Source organism: Podarcis vaucheri, assembly GCF_965113315.1.
Source record: "Podarcis vaucheri genome assembly, chromosome: 1".
NCBI lineage: Eukaryota > Metazoa > Chordata > Lepidosauria > Squamata > Lacertidae > Podarcis > Podarcis vaucheri.
The window spans coordinates 9,244,748-9,266,158 of NC_138759.1; the positions used below are offsets into that span (position 1 = coordinate 9,244,748).

A 21,411-nucleotide genomic window follows, 5' to 3' on the forward strand; every position below is an offset into this window, starting at 1 on the left:
CGCGCGGCGTGGCGAGGCGAGCTCGCGCTTTCGGCGTCTTCTCCGCTCCGCGCTTACGTCGTCCTCCTCCCCTCTCTCCCTCGCGCGCTGGGTGGTTCTCTTTGCGCGTGCGCGACCCTTTGCTCGCTCGCTTGCTTCGGTTGCCCGCCCGCCCGCCTGAGGGAATTGAAGCGGAGTTGAGGCGGGTGCTGGTGGGGTGGCGGACGGGGAAGCGCGTGAGGCGCCGTTGCCGCGAGGGGAGGAGGGGAGACCCGCGTGCGGCGCGGGAGGGGAGGGGTGGGCGACGGGGAGGCCGGGCGAGATGAGCGCTCGGCTCCCCGCTAGGGCCAGCCAGGAGGAGCAGCAGCAGCAGCACAAACAGCGGCCGCGGCTGCCTTCGCCGCAGTCGCCGCCACCGCCGCCATCGTCTCGCCCCGTCTGAATGAACTGAGGCGAGAGAGGCCGCTTTCGCCGGCTCGGCTCGGCCCGGTCTGGCCCAGGCCTCCTCCCTGCGCCGCTTCGGAGCGCCCACTCAGAGCCCCCTCTCCCGTAGGGTAAGTGGAGGCCCCGAGGGTGGCTGAGGGGAGGCCTCCGGTGCGCCTGGGTGGAGGGAGAGAGAAAGGCCCAGTAGCAGGAGGAGGAGGAGGCCGCCATCGCCGCCGCCTGGATCTTGGGCCTGGAAGCCAGTGGGGAGGAAGGGCGAGGAGGCGCCCGGCCTGCGTGTCGTCGAGGATGAGGCGTCTCTCTGTGTTGTAATCCTCCTCAAAAGATCCGCCGGACCCGGACCCGCCCCCCCCCCCCCGCCGCCAGCAGCTGGCATTTTAAAACACGAGCTGCTGGGGGGTGGGGCAGAGACGGTGGCAAACTGGCTCTGGGAATCGGATGTTTCCGTGCACGGATCTGCCCCTAGGAGCTTACAGTCGGAAATCCTGCAGGGGGGCTTGGGAGTGGGGGGAAGGGCGGCAGCAGAGGGGGAAAGGAACCAGGGTAGCTGAGAGACACTTAAATGCCTTCAGTTCCTGGTGTTGGCGAGTTAATTCCACCCCCACTTTTCCTTACTGGTATATGTATGTATGTGGGTGGGTGTGAAATGGGAGGCCTTAAAAGTAAGTCAGTTCCTAGTGCAAAGAGACTCTTGCTCTCTGAGTCGTTGGTTCGAGCCCCAGGTTGGGCTGAAGATTCCTGCATTGCAGAGGGTTGGACTAGGTGGCCCTCGGAGGCCCTTCCAACTCTGATTCTGTTAATCCTAAGCAAAAACCATGCTCTTTTATTCAGTTTATTTTAAACACCCTAATATGCTGAGCCTTTAGTATATACAGGGCGCTAAATCTGACAGGCAAGTCTTTACGTGTTTCCTTGTGGGAGGGAAGAAGACTCTTTGATTTTGGCAGAACTTATTTATTTAGCACCGCAATCTGAAACTGAGAGAGAGGTTTTAGGTGTGTGTGTGTGTGTGTGTGTGTGTGTGTAGAAGGCGGCCAAATGTTTGGGATTTGATTCCTCTGTGTTCATTGTTCATGCCAACCCAATCCGGTGATGACGTAGCTGGATGTCTGTATCTTCCCCTGGAGGGATGGTGGTGGGCGAAAAAGCTTGCTGTCTGCCAGGATTTATTAATAATGGTTATAAGCACACATTCTCCTCCTCCTGCAAAGCATTCTGCTATCATTCACAGAGAACCATTAATAAATGAGTCTATTTATAAAGTGCCCCACCCTGCTGCATCATCCACTTTGCTAGGTATATACTTTCAGATGTGCAATATTTATGAAGTAGTCTGCCTCAGTGATTGCCTTCCTACACACACAGCTATTGCTGTCTCTTTTAGAAGAAAAAAAAGGTGTGGGAAAGGGAAATGAACCCAAACAAAAAAGGGTTATGTAAATGTGCCACTTCTTGTGATACTTTGAATAGTGGAAGTGGGTGTGAGATGCTGTTTTCAGAGGGCTGTACTATTGCCCATTGAAATGCAAAAGGTAATTTATTAGATTTTTTTCTGCAATTTTTTTTTTTTACAGAACAGTGATGCTATAGTTATTTATGGCGCATGTTATGATTTTGGCTCTGTCTATTTCATTCTATAAATATTCCAGATTCTGCACCAAGCAACTATGAATTCTGTAGCCTCTCTGTGTGTGTGCGCATTATGCAACACAAGGAGGTTTGCATATATTTGTTGTGTTCTGCTTTTAGTAGTTGGGGAGGGGCATAAAGTTATATATGGCACAGAAGCCCAACTCCTGATCAGTGTAAATTTTGCTTAGCCTTCTCACCCCCAGATTTCATGAGACATTTCTTAGCTATAAAGGGGGGGGGGGGAAGCCACAAAAGCTGTGACTTGGTTAAGTTTTGGATCCATTATGCAGTCTTGCGTTTAAGTAATTTGATGATAATACACATTTCTGGTGCTTGTAGTTTAAAATACAGATTGTTTTATAATTCTATAAAAGGGGATAATTTTTAAAACACAGATTTGGGGTTTAGGATTCAGATTTTGTTGTAGAAAACAGCAAGTTGCTTAGTTACTTCAGTGTGATGATTGTCCATCTTATGATGTACTAGTTAGAGTATGTGATTTCCTCACAAACAAGAATTGATTCTCTTCAGCTTATTGAGGAATCACTGCAAACATGTGTTTTGTTAAAGCAGGTATCTATATTGGAACATGGAGAGAACAGTTTCTTATTACCAGTGCTTTTTCTCTAAAAAAATGCTTAGGGGTACTCATTTTTCTACTCATATTGAAATACTACCCCTCAATGAGGCCAAACTTAGATTCACAAAATGTTTAGGGGTATGCATACCCCTGCGTCCCCCCAGAAAAAAAGCACTGCTTATTACCATGACCTAGTAGACACACATTTTCCTCACATGTGTTTTGAGTTCTCAGGTTGAAAAAGAAGTTGAAAAGACTCTCTTCAATTACTACTGTTATAATGATGTTTAAAAATGTGACCTAGCATATTTTCCCTTAGTCTGCAGACAGTGCTGCAGTGCTTGTGCTGTTGAAGGCGTTGTCAGTCCCTAAGAGTCCCTCAGAAGAGCCCTAATGGAAGTAGTTGAGCTGTCAGATTTCCTTTCCCTTTATAAAGCTGTGTAAATAGTAGAAATGAGTACTGTGCTTAGAAGCACAGTTTGGCAGAATATAGGGAATATGTGAGGATATAGCGTAGCCAGGTAATCTTCCTCTGGGGCTCTGCTTTCTTTCAAGAGCCAGATGGGTGGAATATTTATACATGCAGATGACAGCTAGAGACTAATACTAAACATGGCAAAATAGTTTGAGAACTCTCATCATACCACTTTCCACCCACTGGAGCTGGGCTTATTGCCGGAACCCCTGTGAGAGCCTTTGCTTATTCCGGTTGAAAGCTCATATGCTTTTCACTCCCTGTTATAAAGCAACTGTATCGCAATCAAATCCTACTGACTTCTCTTCCATATACTATATTAAGGATTAAGTGATAATTGTCTTGGGCTAAATTGTTGTGTTTGTGGAACAAGGTCCAGTCCTGCAGCAGAACTATCTCCCCTCTCCTCCCCTTATGCCTTCTAAGCCTGCTCTGGAGGGTTGGCAGAACCCCGAGAACAGCTTTAGGAGGTGCACAGGGGGAGGATAGAGAAGAAAGTCCCGTTGCACAAGTGTACTTGTTCCCTGGACACATACTCCATTTAGCACTGCATAGAATTCCACCCCACGTTTTACTGCAAAGAGTCCTCACATTCTCTAGTGTGCTTAAGGAACTACCTGCGTTAGTAAAATCTTTCCATTTTGTGGTTGAGGAACTAAGATAGTGACTATATTGAAAGCCACATCGTGACACTGCTGTGGGGACTCCTCTTTTTCAGGTCTAAGACCAACCCTAGTGCAGTGTTTCTCAAATTTGGGTCTCAAGCTGTTGATGGATCACAACTCCCATCATCCCCAGCTAGCAGGACCAGTGGTCAGGGATGATAGGAGTTGTTCAACAACAGCTGGAGACCTAAGTTGGAGAAACGCTGCTCTAATGGCGCTCATTTTTATTCATTCTTTGGGCTTTGTCCTCATTCATCTTCTCCACTAGCCTTCAGATTAGTTCAAAGTTTAACAGTGAGTCTACCCATCTGTGTGTACATGTGTCATGGTAAAAAGTTCTAGAGGGGTCACTATGTTAGTTGGTTGCAGCACCTCCCCTTTTTTTACACCTTAAAACAAATTAATTATAATGTAATATTTTGTGGTCTAGAATCCATTTCCTGAGAATTGTTATCTTTTCTTAGCTGGTATATATCCAAATGGCCCATAGATCCGGTTAACTACTTGTCTAGAATGAATTACTTGTTCTAGGAGAGTGGCTAATTTCACATCTACTCTCAGCAGTCCTGTGAGGTAGGTCATTGTTCATTCTGGTGTAACGCAATATATATGTGATAGTACTGTAGATAGTACTGTACTACATGCACCAGTTATTAGACTCTCTATAAGCTTCCTCTGTTCATTTGATATATCCCAAATACCGTATTTTTTGCACCATAACACTCACTTTTTTCCTCCTAGAAAGTAAGGGGAAATGTCTGTGCGTGTTATGGAGCGAATGCCTGCGGGTGGGATCTGCTGCAGTCGTGAGCAGAGGATCCATGGTTCCCCTTCCTTCCCTCCTCTGTGGTTACAAAGCATGGATCCACATGGATCCTCAGGATTATTGCATTGGGCTACTCCAAACTCACTGTCAGATCACATGTCTGTGGCCACAGCATGAACCACAAAAATCACATGTCTGTGGCCACAGCATGAACCACAAAAATCATATATCCACTTTTTCGTTTAGAATATTTTTTTTCTTGTTTTCCTCCTCTAAAAACTACGTGCGTGTTATGGTCTGGTTCGTGTTATAGAGCGAAAAATACGGTAATTAATTTTTGAAAAACAATTTTAAACATGCAAGCTGTAAAATGTTGGTCTGGAAGCTGTTGCAGAATGCAGTGAAGAGCAAGCTGCGTAGAGTGTTTTGCTCTTTGGCTCAGCTTCATTGGTTGCCTAAATCTGGACAGAGTTCAAAGCGTTGGTTGCTTTAAGAAGCCCTTACATAGTCACGGTCTTATCTAGCTTTGGCATCATCATCACTTTTGTCACAGCTTCTTGCTTTAGTGTGATGGCCTGACATCTTTATCTCTGGGCAGTGTCTTTGACCATTTCTCTGGTGTTTTAATGGTTGGTTTAGAGTCTTTGACCTTCGGAAGGCTATTTAGTGCTAACTAGTGATTGGATGTCTATTTCTGCTGCTGTTTTAGTTATTAATATTTTCTTTTGTAATTTTTTTTTGTGTTTTGGATCTTTTGTGAGCTGCCTCATATTGAGTCCAAACAATGTACTTTAAATAATAAATAAGATCTTATATCTGGCCAATGAGATATGTTAGGCCAGTGAGATATGAGATATGTTAGGCTGAGAGATAATTTAAGGTCACCCAGGAAATTTCTTATCTGAGTAGGGATATGAACCTAAAACACTCTGACCAAAGTCCAGTTCTCTGGTGTATACCACAGTGGCTCACATTATGGATGCTGTTGTGGATCCTTTTTTTAAACTTTTTTAATTGCTGTTGATGGTGTTTTAAATTATTTTACTGATGTAATCACACTAATTATTTTTATATGTTCACTGCTTTGGACACAGCTTTGGCAGCAAAGAATGCAGTACAGAAATGTTTCCTGCTTTACAGTGCAAACCTATACATATGAACTAAGGTGAACTTCACTGGGACAGGTAAAAATAGGGTGGCAGCTTTCATAAGAAAAGGCAGTTGTGGGTACTTTTTGGGGTGGTGTCGCATGCATTGCATTGTTCAGGTTTTTTTGGGGGGGAAACACCACTTAAATTGAGTTTTCTTGATGTAAAAACTTGCAATAATGGTGTGCTGCTGTAGCTACCACAATGTGCTGTGTGGGAGGTAAGTAGGGTTGTATGTCTGTTTTGTGCTTTGTTATGCCATTCTGAGTGGGTACTGACACCTATAACAACTTAGGTTTCTTTTGATGTAGCTGGCTCCATGATGGCTAGAAAGCAATATTTTAAATAGTATTTTATTTATCATTTTCTCTTTTACAACAAACAACAGATTACATAAGAGCATTTCGTTACTTCCGTTCCCCTTTTTCCATGGTTCATTTTAGTTTTCTTTATCTAACTGCATATTCAAAAAGCTCAATCCCCCTTTAAATTCCCCCTATAATTTCATTTTAATTCATTTTCCTGCTTCTATTATTCAGTCCGCTCATTCCATCAGTTTTATCTGCCACTCCTATTTAGTCGGTACTACTGCTTAGAAAGCAACATGTTAATGATGATCATTGTTTCTCACCCAGTTGCATGACCTGATGTCCTGGGTATGTTCATTATCCCAATGAATTAAAGCATTTGTTTCTTGATGCCAGTACAGTGATCCTAATTGTTTAGCAAAATAGTCATAAGGTCAGACCTCTCATATTTCTGTTTCTGGAATACTAAATTAAGCAAGACAGTATAACACTGATAACTTAAGTAGCACATTTGTGAAAAGCAGATGGATCCCACAGCCTTTGTTCTTTTCGGTAATTGGTGCTTGCTTTTGAATTTTAGTAAGCTTTTGTCTCTATTTCAAGTCTACACAGAGTATCTGGGGCTGTTTCTCCTTTAGGTGACATGATATCTAGGAGCTGTGTCTGAATGATATGGCAGTGTGGCTTATCATGTGGGTCTTGGAATTCAGTGCTGTGGTGAAGACTCAATGATTAGCCCTATCATTAGTATATGGTTGCATTATCCCATCCATGTGGGATCACTTCATGGGAAAGTAGCTAACCACATTGCTACATCTAAAGGGCACCTGAGCATCCCAAGGTAATCAGTAGCTGTAGCTTTAACCCAGACATGAGAGAAGACTTGCCAGCTTGAGCCCTGCTTCACCAAAAAAGGATTTCCCTGACCCCTTAAAGCAGTCAATCAGAAATATCACTCGAACGTTGATTGCAAACTAGGGACACATCCTCCATCTTTGGTCTTTGCCTTTAATGCTGATCGTTTTTCCTCCCCACATCTCCCATTTATTCCCCCTGATTCCTTGAGCCTATACTTTGCTTTGCATCTGAATTTTTACAAAGGCTAGTATTCAAAAGATACTTTGGAAATGAAATGTGGTGTCAAATATGAACAGATAAAAGATTCTTTGGAACAGAGAACGCTAGTTTAATAAACATTGAACAAAAGTACCTCCTTGTGGTTATAAGATCAGTTTGAAATTGAAATGTCTAAATAAAAAGGTAGTATAAATTAAAATGAATTTGAGTATCTGTCAGCACCTACAATTTGGTTAAATATCAAATATCAACACTGGAGGTTTTAAAGCAGAGATTGGATGGCCATCTGTCATGGATGCTTTAGTTGAGGTTCTTGCTTTGCATTGGGTTGGATTGGATAAGGGTCCCTTCCATCTCTACAATTCTACGAGTCTATGAAACTTTCCTCAGTTGGATAAGATTGAGCCAAGCTAGGTATAGTAATATATTACTTCTTTATCTCCTTTATGTTTGCTTTGCAAAACTCAGCAAATGTGTTTTCATGCTTTTACATAAGCAGCTTTGGCTTTCATCCAAGTATTGCTGCACATATTTTAACTGTTACACATGTGAGAAGTTGCACTGACTTAAGTACACAAAAGACTGGTATTATATGCCTTTCTGGACCAATAACTACAAAACACAGTGATTCACATTTATATCAGAATGTTATATTTGTTTCAAGGTAATTCCCCCCCGCAAAAAACAACAAACTACTAGACTAGAAAACTAAACTCTACAACAGAAAACACGATTTGTTTATATCATGACCAGTAATGTGATGTCAGTATTTTGTTTAAAAATGTCTTAACATAGATTAATATCTTATTGGATGAACTACCTGTTCTAAACTCCAATGTAGGGATGGGGAGCCTATAGCCCTCCAGATGTTGCTAGGCAGTAACTCCCATCATCTTCTGATGATTGACCAAGTTGGCTGGGACTAAATGGAGTTGCGAGTCTTAAGTACATCTGGAAGGTTTCTTACTCCTGCTCTAGTGAAAGCAGTGTTAGAAACTGAAGTATGAAAGCTAGGAGCTAAATGGCACCTTAAACCTAGGTTATGGGCCCAACTACGGAATGTCTAGACATTTTTTTAAATAACAAGAATGCAAAGCTGAAAATGAATGAACTGCAGCTAAATATTATGTTCATTTTTCACATGGTCTTGTCCTTCCCCTGCCCACCCCCTAATATTCTTAAGAGGGTCTCTTCTCCAGTCTTCAAAGAGTAGCTGGAAGTAGGGAGGCAGAAAAAGGTCCTTCTTTTCTTCTACTCTGCAGTTTAAATCTGAAATCTTAGGCGTAGTATTGTGCCCAGAGCTCAGAAACTGCTCATGCTAATGAAATTCCCTGTCGCAAAACGTGTCTAGAACAGGCACCCCCAAACTCGGCCCTCCAGATGTTTTGGGACTACAACTCCCATCATCCCTAGCTAACAGGACCAGTGGTCAGGGATGGTGGGAGTTATAGTCCCAAAACGTCTGGAGGGCCAAGTTTGCCTATGCCTGGCCTAGAGCAACGGGAGTTTTGAACACTGAGTTTGGCAGCGTATTCTACAGCAGATAATCTATTAACCATGAAAATGTTGATAGAAAAATGTGACGACTATCTCTATATATGTTTGGATTCATTGACTAGGACAAAGACTTTGATACTATTGAAACCTGGGCATTACAGTGGCCATTACAAAATTACAGAATTGATATCAGTTGCAACCAGCTACTACAAGAAATAGCAGACAAGGCAGCAGCAACTTATCATCTCCATATAAATACCAATCCAGTACATTTGAAAAGAGGCATAAGACAAGGAGATAACTTATCACCTGAGCTAATTTACTCTTGCCTTGAAAGATGTGTTTTAAAAGCTTTATTGGCCAGAAAGGGGAATTAATGTTAACAGAGGATCTACGATATGTTGATGATACAGTCACAATAGCTAAAATAAATCCTGGAAGAACTAAACCAGAGGTTCCCAAACTTATTTGGCCTACCACCCCCTTTTCAGGAAAAAACAACAACTTAGCGCCCCCTTGGGTTCAGTCCGATCTGCCCCAGGGGCGGGACCGGTGTCCACTAAATTAACTAAACTAAATTAAGAATTGAAATGGTAGGACTGAAGATGAATTAAGCTAAGACAAGTTAGAGAAATAGAGCAGGTTGAAGATTATGCTTAAGACAAAAAGCAATCATAAAAGTCTGAAGTTAAAAGGCACATCTGCAGGACATGTGCTGAAAGATTTCTCAGGCTGATGGAACATAGGAATGCTACTGTGCAGACCATACAATTTTAAAAAAATCTAGGTGATGGCCACTCTTGTAGTGGGTGGACGATCTAAAATTGACAGCAGGCCTTATGATGCAGATAGCAAACAACACAATGTTGAAGAGAACTTGAAGAAGTGTATATCCAAACTTGAAGAAGTGTATATCCAGAAGAGAAGGCCGCCTTCACTTGTTTACCCTTGGTATCTGTATCTACACATTTAAATTCTATTCCTTTGCTAGGCGCCTTGGTGGGAGTAGGTATGTTACTTCATAATTCAAGTCCCTTCTATTTGTAAGCAAAGGGGGAAAGGGGCTGCAGTTAGGAAAGCATGCAGGACTCTGTAAGTGGTATGAGAACATGATAATGTCAGGGCAGGAAGCACTATTCTTCCATTCTAAGAGGCAGGAAACCACCAGAACTTTGGGAAGAATACGTTAAGTTCCCCCTATCCTAAGGTTTACCATGCTTGAGGTAGCAAGAAAACATTGGAGCCCTTGCTTTTTAAAAATCTATAGAGCATCAGGACATGTTTCCCAACACAGACTGTCAGTCAGTCAATCAATTAATTTCTACCATCCCCACTCCTGGAGGCTAGGGAGGCTACTTACCTACTCACTAAATTTCTGTGCCACCCTTCATCTGCGGATCACAGAGTGGTTTACAATTTAAAAGTTCATTTTTGCCTAGCGGGAGAGGGAGAGGCTTCCACAAGCAGGGAGCCACCGCAAAAAAGACCGGCTCTCATGTTGCCACCCTCATCACCTCGTGAAGGAGGGCCTCAGATGATGATCACAGTGTCCAGGCTGGTCTTTGAGGTATTGTGGTCCTCAGCCATTTAAGGCTTTATAGGTCAAAACCTGGCGTGCTCTGATCCATGGGGTCACAAAGAGTCGGACACGACTAAACGACTAAAACAACAACAAAGGTCAAAACCAGCAATCTGAATTGGGCCCAGAAACTAATTGTCACTAATTGGCAGCCAATGCAGTTGGGCCAGAATTGATGTTATGTGTTCGACTTGACTTGTCCTGGTGAGCAGCTTGGCAACTGAATTTTGCACCACCTAGTTTCCAAACCGTGATTAGAGGCAGCCCCACGTATAACACATTGCAGTAATCTAACCTAGAGGTTACCAGAGCATAGATGATAGAAGTTAGGCTTTCCCTGTCCAGATAGGGGTGCAGATGGGCCACCAGTTGAAGCTGATGGAAGGCACTCTGGGCCACCAAGGCCACCTAAGTCTCAAGCGATAGTAACGGATCCAGAAGTATCCCCAAGATGCATATCTTGCTCCTTGAGAGGCTACAAACATGACTACCACATACCCAGAATATATAAGTTTGCTTCAGATAGTCAACTGACATTTGAGTTTTCAGAACTTGCTAGCTAGTTCAGAATCTAATTTTTGCCACTTTGTTGCCACTTATCTAGATGTTTATTATATATTTACACTTTTGCACTTGAACAAAGTTGTTAAGACATCCTGTTGATCTTGTACTGTGATGACATTGACAATCTATTCCTACGCTTTCCTGTCTTAGTATGCTTTTAGAGGGCTATATTTATGCTTTTGATGTTGGGTGCCTCCAGAAAGCATGCATGCAGTCATTGCTATACCCTTTATAACAGTTTGTCATCACTTCACTTTATAGCATGGTGTGCAACACTGAAAATATTTGGGTCTCTGTCATATACATTTCAATACCGTTGGTGGTACTTGTTGGGTACTTTATCCATCATGAGAGTGCTAATAAATTAGCAAAACATAGTTACTTTTCTGTATTCAAGAGGCCTGCTCTCTGGAATAATTTCTGGAGATTTGTGTATGAGTCAAAATGCTGAGCGCTGACATCATTAGCACTACATTAAAAGAGCATGTGAACTGTTGTCATAAACAAACAGATGTTAACTTTGGAAACGTTATGTGGTTTGTCATGGGGGAAACATGGTTTCTGAAAACACACTCTGCTACTTTGAAAGCTTTTCCCGCTGCTGTATATCCAGAAAGTATTTCTCATTCATGTCATTCATGTACCCACTTGTTTGGCATTTACCCAGAAATAAGCAGTAAATTGTTTTGGAAGAGAACATATGCACTTTCTTGTGAAGAACTTGGTGTACACTTCTTAGCTGAAAGGCAACTGCTGGGAAAGTCAGTATTATTCTGATATGCGGAACAGGAGTTCTTTGATCTGAGAACATAGACCCAAAGCACTTAGTCCACCTTGCTACCACAACAGTAGAATGAGATGCATTTTCATGATAGTACTAATGATAATTAGAGGTGATGCACTTTAATATATCATTTCTATTTGGTCAAGTTGAGCAGGAACTATAGGTGACTTGTGGATAGTATGATGCGTTTGACTTACCCTAGCCTTGCAAATCACCTTGGCAAAAAAGTTACTAGACTGCACATAAAAGATTAGCCCACCCTACACAGGTCAAACATTCCTTGCATATAATTAAAGTTCTTGTTTAAGACTAATTTCGTGAAAGCAGTTTTAACTTTACGGCCTACTTCTATAAAATACTAAAGTAGTGAATATCATTATATACAAATACAAGCAATCCATATAAACACTCTGAAATCACCACATAATTTTGTTGCAACATGTATCAAGATAAGTTTATAAACTCTTTTGAGTCTTAAAAATATTGAATAACTCCATTGTTCACATCATCCCTTCTGAACCTTGTTTCTCTTTTCCGTTTCTTTGCTATCTTCCCCACAATAAATATTTTTAATGTAAGCCCCCTAAGGCAGGCAATCTGTCTGCAAGCCCCCATATACTCTGGTACTATTCCACATATACTCGAAATATTAAGAGTAATATGGTGGTTGCCTGTGGGCAGGCAGTAGGCAACAGTCATAGTTTAGCCGTGGGTGGTTCAACTCGTGGTCCAAGGTCCACATGCAGCCCTCAAGGCCTTTTTGGTGGCCCTCAACAACATTTGACCCTCAGCCCCTGTGCTGTTATCCCAAAGCCTTGTGGGTAAGTGAGGTTCTGGGCTTTGAGAAGGAGGCATGGAAGCTTTGACAGGGTCCTAGAGTCCTCCTACCTCTCCAAAGCCTAGTTAGCACTTTTCCAGCTTTTGGAAGGAGGTTGGAGGGCTCTTAAGAACCTGCCAGAGCCTTGCACATCATTCCCAAAGAACGGCATTTCAGTTACCGTAGCTATACTTCGGAAGGCAGCGTGAGGGCTTGGGGGGGGGACGTCAGATTTTGGCCTCCCCCCAAAAAAACAAGTTGTGTGCAGCCTCCAGGTTCCATGCCGAAGAGCTTTTGCAACCACTTGGTATGAAAAGTTGGGCCGCCCTGGTTTAGCTGGTGATAATATATAATGTTCAGACTAACTTGCATGCAGAATCACTGACCCCAATATATAACAAAACATGATAGTAAGGGATCACTACTATACAATCTATTAGATACACAAAGTTCAAAAACCTATGAAAAAATATTGTTGAAGTTAAAAGCAATATTCTGTGGAGACAGTATGTATAGTGCCTGACAGTGGTTCCGCTCCTTGAGATCCCTACTGCTCTCTTTTCATCCTCAACCAGCAACAGAAAAGTAGCAAATGCTGAGCACAGTGGGCCAATTTGGATTGGGACTCTGGCATGGGGATGTAGTGGGTCTTTAACTCTATGCACCTTGATGTGGCTTTGATCAGGATTGGTATTTGCAGTTTGCTTTGTCAAGAAATGATCCATTGGAGTGAATGTTGGGACCATGTTGGATTACATTGTGCCATAGCAAGGGGCAAAAGATAAAAGTCCCTCTTACACTCCCCCAGAAAACGTTTCTATCTGGATCAACCCCCTGCTTGGTGGGGGTGGGGGGTGGGGATCCATTGGAACAAATAGGAGCCTATTTCTCAGTGCAAATTGTAGTGAGGGGCTTGTGTGTGAATTGAATAGATGGTATGTGTGAAAGAGAATGAATGAATGGGTGTGCTTGCATGTGAGCATGACTTGATGGAATGGGGTGTGTGGCTGCGGAGTGGCACTCCCTTTCATCACTGGTATGTGGCCCCTGACACATTTTATGCCTGAACGGATGCAGCCATCCCAGGAGGAAAGATTCCCATCCTTGTGTTAATTGGAACAGGCCCTCTGCTCGCACAAAAGAATACTCCTCAATGTTCCACTTCATTTGCTGCTTCTTGGTTTGTAGGAAATCATAGTTTTCTGTTAAATCTGAACAGCAAGGTGTGGTTTGTTTGCCCTGCAGACCAGGTCAGATTCTTGTTTACACACTTCGTTTGCATGGCAAGTGTAAACCATATTTTGCTAATTCAAATATTTTTGGCCCCAAGACTGGAGAATAGTCACCCTGAGGAGTGCAGCAACTAACTCATCTCCTGTAAACTAGAAACATTTATTGAAGTGTTAGAGAAAATCCTAAAAACAAATAAATAAATCTCTAGATGACATCATTCTTTTCTGGAACACCATACCAGATCAGATGGAAGCCCCTCTTTCATAAAATATATGTGGTGGACTTGGTTGTAATTGTGACTCCTGGAAACAAGTGAATTGTGCCATTGTGTTGACCATTTATGTGTTTGCCTCATGTTTCCACTTGAACCTCATGATCATGCTTAAGGATACATGTAAGTACAGCGTGTAACCCATAGGAGAAACTAGGACATGTAATTGATTTGGGGCAGGGGAGCAGAGCATATTCACCCAAGGATTGCAGGATGCCTGTTGCAAAATGAGGAGTGTGTGGGCTTGTCTATGCACAGACCTGACTTTCTCTCTGAGTCTTGCAGGTCTGTGAAGCACAAGGCCTTCATTCTTGAATAATCCCATGATGATATAAAAGGAGACTGCCATGTATGAATTCCTGACTTCATGTACAGTGGTACCTCGGGTTACATATGCTTCAGGTTACATATGCTTCAAGTTAAAGACTCCGCTAACCCAGAAATAGTACCTCAGGTTAAGAACTTTGCTTCAGGATGAGATCAGAAATCGTGCAGCGGCGGCAGCAGGAGGCCCCATTAGCTAAAGTGGTCTTTAGGTTAAGAACGGACCTCCGGAACAAATTAAGTACTTAACCCGAGGTACCACTGTATTATTTGACCTGCATCCCAGCCCTTGTATTTGGAGGAATTGCATTCATATGATAACCACTTTAGCCTTTTGGGAAGGAAGTGAACGGCAATGCAATGACAGTTTCAACATATTTGTTTAGCTAAAAGACAGATAAATATATTAGCTAATAAGGGATTGAGGCATATTTTTATAAGATTTCCCTTTGTGCTTTGTGGTTTTATGAATGTTTATATGGTTTCTTTCAGTATTCATTGCTCTTCTCATATTTTGGTAATGCTTAAAACTTTTCTAAGGTAGGTGATAATTCAACTGAGACTGTTCACAGCTCATGTTCCTGGCTATTATGATATACAATATCTAGTTATGGAGCCATGTTTCAGTCTTGGGTATGAGAAAGAGTTGATATGAGGGAATACTGAGGGAATGATTTGCTTGGAAGTTGCAGTCTTGTCTCTGGACAGGGAAGTGCTAGGCTTGGTGGCTTGTGCATCTCCAAAATTCTGCAATTTCTGATGCTCTATCAGCCTTGTCTAGGCTTGGTTCTTAGAGATTTAAAATATGTTTTCTGACTCCTTAAAAAGGAGAGGGGTATAAAAGAAAGGGGTCTTGATAAGAACCTATCAAAAATCTTTTACCCAGCCAGATGGGTGGGGTATAATAATAATAATAATAATAATAATAATAATAATAATAATAAATTCTTCAACAGTCTGTGAGCAATTACATACTTTTTTTCTCCACAATTCAGAATAGATAAATTCAGGTCTTAAGAGTCATATGTATTTTGCTGTTATTATATATTCATTATTCAGAATAGTTACATCCTGCTTTATAGCCCCGAGAAGCTCTTCAAAGCTGCTTACAAAAGATTCTTCAAATAGAATCACTCTGCTATCTAATGCAGGAATAATAATAAAAAAGACAGCATATTCAGGCAGCATTTCCTGCTCTTGTACTTGTTCTTTCCCCTGTCTAAACCTGTTGTCCCCAGAGATTTCTGCTTCATCTCTCTCTCTCTCTCTCTCTTCTATTTCCTGTTCTTCCATCTTTATGACAGTAGTGCCCCTTAATGACCCTCACTGTGCTACAGCCAGTGTTTCCTGTTGCAATAATAAAGGCTTTACATACACAGCTGGTTAGCCACTGTGAGAATAGGATGCTGGACTAGACAGGCCTTTGCCCTGCTCCAGCAGGGCTCTTCTATGTTCTCATCCCCGAACCCAGGTCTGTGGCCAATTATTCTTCTGGTTCTTACCTCTGTCCAGCAAGCAGGGTTACTTCCTAATTGTGTAGACAACTGGCCTGAAATCTATATAGAACGGTTAAATCCAAAGATCATTCATATTCCACTGTGTGGGAGATCATGCCATGCATGCACAACATATGATCTTAAGGCTGAATGCAGTGTACTGTATATTGTGGTTTTGCAGATGTTTGGCAGCCTGGTTGATTGAATATTTGATGCATTGCATTCAGGAGTTTTTTTCTGAGGGGAGAGCTACAGATTTTGCCATCTTGTACGAAACTCTTACTTTTCTAAAAGGTGTGAACTTTACTCAGAATATTTTAAAGGCTTCAAAGCAATCCAGTACAGTTGTTAGTTGAAATTGTATGCACGTCCCCATTTACAGATGACTGAAACATAGTTGGATACTTTTATTTCACTATAGCACTTTAGGGTATTGTATATAATGTGGAATTTGTATGATTGCTTAAAGACTTCTTTATGTGTTAAGAATAAGATACATTCTTTTTTAAATAGATGTAAGATTTCTTTGGAAAACTTTTTCAATAACTATTCATCTTCAGTAATTATGGCATGAATACAGATTTTGTTTCTAAAATGGGTTCAGGTAGAATAAACAATGAGAATCTACGAAGAAAAACATCGTTTAAAGATGTATAATATACTGGAAGAGTGTGCCATTACCATTTACCTGTTGTGATTAATACAAGCTGTGCTCTTTCAAACAAAACCCACAAAAACCTAAAAATTAATGTTGCTAAGCAGATGCAAGTATGATTTACAGTCTTCTGTCACAACTATGTCCATAGCCCAGTTCAGTCAATTTTGTCCTCTTATTTTCCCATCGGAGCACATTAGTTGTTGATGTAGCGGTACAAATTAGGCAGGAATAACCAGCTGCACAAATAGAAGATGAGGGATACCTGGCTTACATGTGAAAAGGATCTAGGGGTTCTTAGTAAACCACAAGTTCAACATGAGTCAACAGTGTGAAGCAGCAGCAATAAAAGCTAATGCAATTCTAGGTTGCATCAACAGAAAGTATAGTGTCCAGATCTTTGCTTTCCAGTTGGGGATGTTCCATTCCAGGTAGCTTCCATGACGGCTACTGGCCAAGTGCATGACAAGATGGATCTAGTTAAATCTGGGTTTGGTGTGTTGGTATACAAATGGGTGACAGAAAATATTACGGTACAGTGCAACCAAGAATCCACTGAGCTTTGTTTATTTCTTAAGAGTCTGAGCTGTGGTTTGATTTATTTACACTTACTGCAGATGTTTTGATAAAAGCCACATTAATAAAGTGCAAGCCATTCTCTTGCATAGTAACAATTTAAATATTTATAATAATACACAAACTATTCCCAAGAGTGAAGTTCACAAAGCCACAAGCTGAACAGTTCAGCTCCCCGTTAAGTAAACATATTCTGCCTGTTTTGTACAGTAAGCACTGCAGTTCAGGTTCGTGTTTTCTTTAAGCAACATGTTCAGCATATGATTAAACTTCTAACTGTCTTAAAAATAGCTTAACAGCAGATCTTTTTGTCTCTGCAGATCTTAAAGGACAAGACATCATGGGAGCATTTTTAGATAAGCCAAAGATGGAGAAGCACAATGCCCAAGGGCAGGGCAATGGACTACGTTATGGGCTAAGTAGCATGCAAGGTTGGCGAGTTGAGATGGAGGATGCGCATACAGCTGTAATTGGCTTACCAAATGGACTTGACGGGTGGTCTTTTTTTGCTGTGTATGATGGACACGCTGGATCCCAAGTTGCCAAATACTGCTGCGAGCATTTATTAGATCACATCACAAGCAATCATGATTTTAAAGCCCGTGGAGCTTCCCCATCCGTGGAGAGTGTAAAGACAGGAATCAGAACAGGTTTTCTGCAAATTGATGAACAAATGAGGCTACTTTCTGAGAAGAAGCATGGTGCGGACAGAAGCGGGTCAACAGCTGTGGGAGTCCTCATCTCTCCTCAGCACACTTATTTTATCAACTGTGGAGATTCTAGAGGATTACTTTGTAGAAACAGAAAGGTTTATTTCTTTACGCAAGATCACAAACCAAATAATCCACTGGAGAAGGAACGTATACAGAATGCAGGTGGTTCAGTCATGATTCAGCGTGTGAATGGCTCCCTCGCTGTGTCTAGAGCACTTGGAGACTTTGATTACAAATGTGTCCATGGGAAAGGCCCTACAGAGCAGCTTGTCTCACCTGAGCCTGAAGTTTATGAAATTGAGAGATCAGAAGATGATGATCAGTTCATCATACTGGCCTGTGATGGCATCTGGGATGTTATGGGAAATGAAGAGCTGTGTGAATTTGTCAGATCAAGGCTTGAAGTCACTGATGACCTTGAAAGAGTTTGCAATGAGATAGTCGACACCTGCTTGTATAAGGTAGCCAGAAGTTTTACGTAGGATATATTGAAATGTGTATTATTAGTTGTAGTGTTGGCAAACGATGGATATGGCTGATGTTGAAAGTGGTACCTTGTCAGTCACAATTTTAGCTGGCTTTTGACTCCCTGGGACCAATATTGAACACACATGCTTAAATCTAACTTGCTTTGCTACTAGGTTGCTGGATTTTGTATGTAGGGAAAAGACTGTAGTTCATTGGCAGTTAACATTTTGCAATCCAGAGGTCCAAGGTTCAATCCTCAGCATCTCCAGGTAGGGCTGCAAACGACTCCTGTCTGAAAACCTGGAAAGCTGCTGCCAATCAGTGTGAACAATACTAGGCTAGATGGACCAATCATCTAATTATATAAGGCAGCTTTCCACATTCTTTGGAGAAAAACATGTGCATTGGTAAATTATTTTAAGCTAAGATCTCACATAGCCAAATTGGACATCAGCTCTAACTTTACTTACTAATATTTCTCCACCACCACACTTTTCTTAAAATTAGTATCATGGAGGTTTGGTGGCAGCAGGTCAAAAGATACATGCAACAGCTGTTGTATCTAGTTTAGGCCAAATAGGCCTTTTATTGAAAAATTGTTTCCTCTTCTATTTTGTAGGTTAGCTAAACTACTCATTCCTCATTTGTTTCATTAACCTTCACTTTCATAAAAAGTATGCAAGAAGTTGGAGACTATGCCTTTAATATTATCACTCATTGTGCTTTGTTGTGTTACTAGTATTGCAGTTGCAATCTGTATTTTGCCAAAAGGGGAGCCAGAATAACTCATGTAAGCTTTGAACAAAGTGACTTCGTTGAACAAGAGTTATAGAAGCAAATGGATACTTGCTTACATTCAGTGTTGGAGTAAGAAATTGGTGAAAGTTATGATCATTAGCATTTTCTTGTATTAATGTAAAGAAAGTTGTCAGACTTGTGTGAATATTATGCTGGAAAATAGAACTTCATCAAACTCTTTTCTTTTTCTCCACCCCTCCCACTCCAGGGAAGCCGAGACAACATGAGTGTGATATTGATCTGTTTCCCAAATGCACCAAAGGTATTACCAGAGGCAGTGAAGAGAGAAGCAGAGCTGGACAAGTTCCTGGAAAGCAGAGTAGAAGGTGGCTCATTTAAAAAAAAATAAGTAATTTTATTTCTAAACAAATGCCCAACAGCTAAGTCCTAAGCATCTATAAGCGTTTTCTTAAATTCTTAAGTGCCATTCAGCATTACACCTCACAAAAAGGTTATTTTCTTGCCTTTTTGGATATGTGTAGTATGTCCTGTCAAAATAGGTGTCCTTGACAATTCTTCTTACACTGGAGAAAGATTTGAGTATAACATTTATTTTGCCAGCAATAATTCTAGACTGTAAGCAATTTTTGATCCTGGTTGCTGAGTAGACAGTTAGCCATCATAATACGATCAAATTTAAATTAATAGTTTATTAATATCTGTTATGCTTGTGTAATAGTAAATTTGAAATCAGTACTGTCATAGATAATTTAATCTGGTATTTTGCGTTTCATATAATTTTGTGCCATATGGTTCAAAACTGGTTCTGGTTTAAAGCATGAATTTGAAAGGTGTTTCACACTGTATTATAGTGCCTTTGAACATGTGCAGTGCAATCCTGTGCATGTTTCCTTAGATGTTCCAGTATGTTCAACAGGACTTAGTAAGTATGTATTGAAACTATAAGTTGTAATATATGTTTATTTCCAAAATAAAGAAACCATTTTATTGTGAATGTTGAGTTAAGTAAAAATTAGATTTTAAAAAACTGAATTTGCTGAGTGCCTGTGGCAAAAAAGTGACCAATAAATTTGATTATGGTGGTGGTAATAATAATAATAATAATAATAATAATAATAATAATAATATAGTGTAATGGACCTAAACATAAGGTGATTACACCTTAAAGGCTCTGAAGTCGTAAGTCCCATGCACTAACATGAAATATTTGTACGCCTGCCATATTAATGAATGAGTTTTAAAAAATCTCTTGCACTTTATTTTTTTATTCTGTAGACGCTTAACTGTCCTGAACATAAATGTTGTTTATTTAATATTTTGTCATCTTGAGTTGATTCAATGGCTTGTTTACTGAGAGTTGGTGTCATGTGGTACCTAAGAGACAGAGCTACATATTAGGAAGTCTCTGATTCAATCTCATTTTGGCCTTGAATTTACTACTCTTGACCCCCTTTCCCTTACATTTTAACTAGAGGGATCATAATATTGAGCAATATTTTGGGGTGGTTGTAAGAAATACAGCAAGATTATGAATGTTAAGCACTTTGAACTCTTGAAAGTTTTATTCAAATCCTCAGTAGTGGTAGTGATGTAATTTTATTATGCTCCTATTATAGCACATTCTCTTTACACTGGGAGAATTGCAGTTAGTGGCCACTGATACTCATGTTTTGGAGTCACTTTCCATGAATGTTACAAATTGTGGCATATGTAGTATTCAGAAGGTAACTTGGGGCAAGGAATGTTACGTTTGTAATGACCTAGTAAGATGTTCATCAATATTTAATAGATTAAATGAGAAGAGGCATTAGAAAATAATACTTGTGTTTTCTTGTTTGTCCACACTTTTTCATCCTTGGGAACCAAAGTAAAGTGTGGCAAAACTGCACCAGAATTTTGCAAAAAAAGGCTTGTTCTACTGCAGCTCTTTGCCCCTCCTGAAAAGTTGCTTAGGAAGGTTTGGGCATCCAAGCAGAATTTGATAGATAGGAGGAGCTACAGCAAGAAAGGAAAATCATCTGTCCTCATCTATAAGTGTGGAAGCACTTTGTATGCATAAGCTTATTTTGATATCATCCCATATGACTGAAACCATTTCACTGACGAGTGTGTGTGTGTAACAAAATCCATGTTCGTAAATGAAACTTGACCTTACAGTTCTTTCTTTGTGTAAGTGGAATTAGCTAGACTTTAATTTGTGAATAGATGCCATAGCTGCGATCCAAAGGGCAGTGGGAATATACCTCAGCATTTTGAAGATTTTCTTTTTAGTCCCCTTTGGAACTCTTGAATTGCTCTTTGAATTTTCCTGAGTTCAAAAAGCAGTTTGGGGATTTGCCACAAGATCAGTCTTAAAGGGAGCTGCCAGTTAATACAGTGTTGTCATTTACGCTTTCTTGCATTATTTCCCTATCCTACTTTTAAAAACTGAGGTGTGTCAAAGATCAGTTTAGGCATTCTTGGGACCAGTTCTGAACTGGAAACTGTCAAAGTTTCAAGCATGCCTGTTTCTATTCAGTGTGCTGTGAGTGGAAGGCAACATGTGCAATTGTTCTCTGGTAATGGGTTTCCGGTGTCAGTGTTGAATAAACTAACTTTGAG

The 21,411-nt window shown here is 40.9% G+C and overlaps 1 protein-coding gene across 3 annotated transcripts in view; it reads left to right on the forward strand.

Annotated features, from left to right (window-relative positions):
- The first annotated feature begins 241 nt into the window (after positions 1–241).
- The window catches only part of PPM1A (protein phosphatase, Mg2+/Mn2+ dependent 1A), a 33,678-nt gene continuing 12,508 nt past the window's right edge, over positions 242–21,411 (forward strand). The window contains exons 1-3 of one of the 3 annotated variants that reach the window (XM_082218930.1): positions 242–533; positions 17,191–18,044; positions 19,058–19,175. In XM_082218930.1, the coding sequence (XP_082075056.1) occupies positions 17,211–18,044; positions 19,058–19,175 (952 nt within the window). In that variant the 5' untranslated portion in view covers positions 242–533; positions 17,191–17,210. The remainder of the gene's footprint in view (positions 534–17,190; positions 18,045–19,057; positions 19,176–21,411) is intronic. The other 2 variants (XM_082218928.1, XM_082218929.1) reach the window with 2 other exon arrangements.